General features: G+C 43.6%; 1 protein-coding gene across 1 annotated transcript in view; it reads left to right on the top strand.

Moving 5' to 3' along the window:
- Positions 1-5,000, top strand: part of LOC125028213 (motor neuron and pancreas homeobox protein 1-like) — a 65,045-nt gene that overhangs the window by 57,785 nt on the left and 2,260 nt on the right. The window contains exon 3 of the mRNA XM_047617610.1: positions 4,706-4,866. Coding sequence (XP_047473566.1) covers positions 4,706-4,866 — 161 coding nt within the window. The remainder of the gene's footprint in view (positions 1-4,705; positions 4,867-5,000) is intronic.

The raw sequence follows: 5,000 nt of genomic DNA, 5'->3' as shown, positions 1-5,000 counted from the left end.
AAAAGGGAAAGAATTCGCGCAAATGAGAAGAAAGAATGTTTGCCCAAGAATGATGTAGATGCGTTCGTTGTTTGTATAATGTCTTGATAGAAGGTAACAAGTGGGCTGTTACGATCCCCGGCCGTATCTGGCAACCTCCCGTCCTCTTCCCTCCCCCCCTGATGCGCTTCACAATAAGTGATTTTCCGGGCGGTCGAGCGAGACTCGCGCAAATCAAACAAATGAATAACGCTTCATTGTTAGCCATTTGCGCGCGCGTCGGTGGCGGTGTAGCCGAAATAGATAGGCCCCGCGCTTGGATCAGGTGATGAATTTGAAGAGCCGCAAGAATAATGGTTTTACGACCGCGAGGCTTTTAAAGTTCATTAGTGTATGGTTTGTCAAGGGGAGTTTCAGTCTAAGGGCATTCGCGCGTGGTGTCATGATCGGCCAAGCGTAATGGCAGGAGTTCTCTCGGAGGTAACGCTGGTTTATATCAGTACACAGACGTTATGAATTCCTTATAAATATGATATCAATAACTCCTTGCTTTTGAATAACCTGATAATGCATGCTTTAAAATTCCAGATACTGATTAAATGAACGAACAGATGACCAGAAGTTTGTTTTTCGTTAGAATATAAATACACGTCTGTTTACACGCAACTGCCCCATTCCCCTCCTCGGAGCCGACTGTTTCTTGGCTTAAACAACAGTTAGATTGTCTTTACTTATTCATTGTCTACGTAAGCGAAAGCGAGAAAGGGAAGGCGATAGAGCATATATAGAATATTATGAATGAATCCCCACAGGCATTAGGTCAATGTGATATAAAAATAACACCGACTTAACTTCGAAAAAAATGCTTATTAAAGAGGGAAAAAACACACAATCCTCCCTGCAGTGCTGTGAACCGCCGCCAAATGACTGCAAAAGTAATGAATAAATTGGACGATGTTTAATCAAGGCTAACAGAACCAGGCAATGAAGTGTGTATAAACGGGACAAATGGATTGGCTATGGCCGGCACCGCCAACCTGTCGCGGAGAGGAACAAGCTAGTAAAGTCTCTCTCTCTCTCGCTCTCTCTCTCTCTCTCTCTCTCTCTCTCTCTCTCTCTCTCTCTCTCTCTCTCTCTCTCTCTCTCTCTCTCTCTCTCTCCCCTCTCTCTCTCTCTCTCTCTCTCTCTCTCTCTCTCTCTCTCTCTCTCTCTCTCTCTCTCTCTCTCTTTCCTCTCTCTCACAATGTACCCCCTCCTCTCCTCTACCCCCCTCTCTCTCCATCTCTTCCTCTCTCCGCCCGCTCTCTCTCTATCATCCCCCATCCTCTATCTCTCTCTTCCCCCCCCCCCTCTCTCTCTCTCTCTCTCTCTCTCTCTCTCTCTCTCTCTCGCTCTGTGTGTGTGTGTGAGTATATATATATATATATTTATATATATACGCAGATATATACATACATATACATATATATATATTTATGTATCTATCAATCTATCTATATACATATATATGTGTGTGTGTGCATATACATACATATAATATATATATATATATACATATACATATATACACATGTATGTATGTATATCTCTCTCTATATATATGTATTTATATATATGTATGTACGTATACACATGTGTGTATGTATGTATATATATATATATATATATATATATATATATATATATATATATATATATATGCATCGTATACACGCGCACATATGCACACAAAAATATGCCCACAAATTAATACAAATTCGTGTATCAACTGTTTGTCAACAAGTACATATCTACATCTGAATATAAGCCGCACTATTTATAACCCTTTCCTTCATTAGCATAACGCAAGTTCCGCCACCAGATGTCTCTCCGGCGTCGAAGGTGATCGAGGCGGCTCGCAAACCTCGATAAGCTAATATGTCCACAAAAAGCCTCGTGACAAACGGGCTAATGCGTGTGTTACATATCAACAGATTTTCGGTAATCCAGAGCCAATCTCTCAATGGATTGTAACTGATCATTTCCCCCCGCGCGGACATATTTTAGGGTTCATTAGTCACACTATTGATGTAGGAGGGGAGGGGAAGGGGTCGGGGCAGGGAGGGGAGAGGGGACAGGGTGGGGGGAGGAGGAGGAGGAGGAGGAGGGTAGGGGTTACGCTCGTAAAGATTCCCTTCCTTCCTTCCTTCCCCTACATATGCGGTGGGGGATATTCCATTAGGCCGATCAAGTTTCATCCTCGGTTTCGGAAACGGGTGGAAAATATTTTTCTCCCCTTTAGTAAATTGATAGCGATGATTTTTGATGATAATGCAGCTGTTGTTGATAACAGAGATAAGAGTTATAAAAGTAATAGCAGTGAAAACGATGATGATAATAAAGATGTGGATAACAAAACGAGAAACAAAACAATAATGATAATAATAACAATACCCGTAAGGCAAAATATATTTTTCGCCTGAAGATTTGATTTATAAATAATAACCTAAGAAATTTTATAGCTTCGCGCGGGATACACCCACTCTCAGAAAAAAAGAAGACATGCGGATACAGATGATAAAGGAAGAAAACAAAGAGAAAGAAGAAAGAGAGAGAGGGAAGAGGAGAAAAATAATGGTAATGTGCCTGTCGATATTTTCCCATCTGCGCCGAGCGATCGTCGTTTGTTTATCCGCCATTAGCGCACGATGACACGAATTGGCGCGCTTTTCAAGTCTCGGCCACGGTTGCCCATTTACATATATTTAGCATCGCATTTATTCCTGACACGGACTGTTAAACGCAACGGCGAGAGGGGGAGAGGGGAAAAATCCGGAAAATGGGAAGGAGGCGGTTGCGAACGAGGAAAAAGAAAAAAGAAATAGTTTGTTGGGAGAGTTAGGTAGGGGAAAAAAAAAAAAAAAAAATAGGAATAGAAGCAATAGAAGTGAGAGAACAGAAAGGCATAAAATAATGATTTAACGTAAAACTAAACTGATCGTTCATGCTTGAAGGTAGAAACGGGAAAGTTCGAAGATAGAGGGAAAAGGATGAAGATAATAATAAAGATGAAAAAAATATAAATAAGAGAAACAATAAAGAGAATAATAGCAAGAAGAAAATAAAAAAGAAATGACAAAATGCTACAAAAAGAAACAAGAAATGCAGAAACAGACAGCCGGGAAGAAGAAAGACGTTGTTAAAAATGGCGATTCCTTCTTCCTCTTTAAACCGAGTGTCTGTCCCTTTGCTAATCAGTTCCATCTTTTCCCCTTCTCTCTTCTCCCTTCTCTTCATCGGAATTTCAATCCGGAGAGGGAAGAAAGGAGGAAAAATACTTGTCAATCGAAAGAAAATGGGCCTTGGCACAAAGAACAGGGCGGTCAGCCAACATCACGCTTCAGTCACACAAGGTGAATGGAAAAGAGAACATTGGAATAAACTTTAATTCACACACATACACACACACACACACACACACACACACACACACGCACACACACACACACGCACGCTGACCGAAGACTTTAACATTTCAACTCAGCGGAAGTCGAACAGGTTGATCAATAGGATAATGTCGCTCGTCCAGCCATCACTCTCGCTCAATCGCCGCCGTCTACGGTTTCCTTTGGCCGACTCCGTGTTCGGCGCCCAACCCCTGGCGTCCTCCTGCGTCGTCGCCAGTTGCGCTTCTCGTTCCTCGTTTGTTTATCTTCAGCTTGGTGGGTGTTGAGGTGTCTATGTTTCATTTTCATAGGTGGTTGATGTAAATTTTAGTTTTGTTGTTTGTTTTAGTTTCATTTGGGTATGAGTTATGGTAAAGATCTATTTATTTGTTTTATTTTGTATTAGTTTTTTTTTTTTTTTTTTACTTTTTGAGAAGGGTAAGCAATGTCACTTATCAAAATACGTCCGTTGTGCTTTGGGCTCGTAGGGAATTTATCTCAGCTCTTCCCTTTTTCTTTCTATTTCGTTTTCTATTTCCTCTCCGTGGACACATGTGGTCCTGGAAGCAAAAAAGGGAGAAAGAGAACTAACGGGAAGTGACAGATGTAATGTTGGTAAAGAGATGAGCACAGACACGTGTCCCCAGCTGCAGGCACGTGTCAAGTCGTCATGCCACGTGCAGGGTCGCGCCCTCTCATCTTTCTCCTCTCTCCTCGATTCCCTCATTCGCTAACGGGGATTTGCTCGACCATTATCCCTATTTCCTTCGCGATATCCGAAGGCGGGGAGAGGGAGGAGAAGCGGATACGGCGTGGCACGTGCGAGGGCGGGCGCTGGATCCGAGACTCGTGGAAGGGGCTGTCCTTGCACGTGTGTGGGCGGGGCTTGACGTCATCAGATATTCAGGAGTCATCCTTGCACATGTGTGGGTGGGGCTCCGGGTTTCCATGTGGAGGAGTGTCATAGGCTTTGGATTCTGGGTGAAGGATTCGATTCTGGGTGATCCGATAAGACCCCCTTTGCCACCACGGTCTCTCGTCTTTTCAGGGAGGTATTTTGATCCTGATACGAGATCTGCAATGAAGTTAATTTCACACAGTTAATTTCATACATTTCGGAAACTTCTACAACCTAAAGAAAGTTCAAACAAACTCAAACTTCCCTCAAACAACGATACACTGACAACACCATTGCCTTGATCCCATCTTCTTTGTCTGGACCAACCCCATGTCTGAACTTCTAACCCCATGTCTGCACTATTAACCTGACCTGACCTAACCCCTGACCTTCCTCGTTGCAGGTATGGGCCAGCACAGCCTCCTAGGGAAGACGAGACGCCCACGCACCGCCTTCACGTCGCAGCAACTCCTCGAACTGGAGAAACACTTCCGGGAGAACAAGTACCTGTCGAGACCTAAGCGGTTCGAAGTGGCCACCAGTCTGATGCTGACGGAGACGCAGGTGAGGAAGAGGAAGGGGAAGAGAGGGGGGAGATGGGGATGAAGAGGGGATGGAATAGGAGAGCTATAGAATGAAGCACCAGGGAATAGAATGAGTGAGTGAGCTGGAAGGGAGAAAGGGAGTGAATGAACGTA

Source organism: Penaeus chinensis, chromosome 8 (assembly GCF_019202785.1).
Source record: "Penaeus chinensis breed Huanghai No. 1 chromosome 8, ASM1920278v2, whole genome shotgun sequence".
NCBI classification, from domain to species: Eukaryota; Metazoa; Arthropoda; class Malacostraca; order Decapoda; family Penaeidae; genus Penaeus; species Penaeus chinensis.
This window is presented reverse-complemented; position numbering and strand designations above follow the sequence as displayed.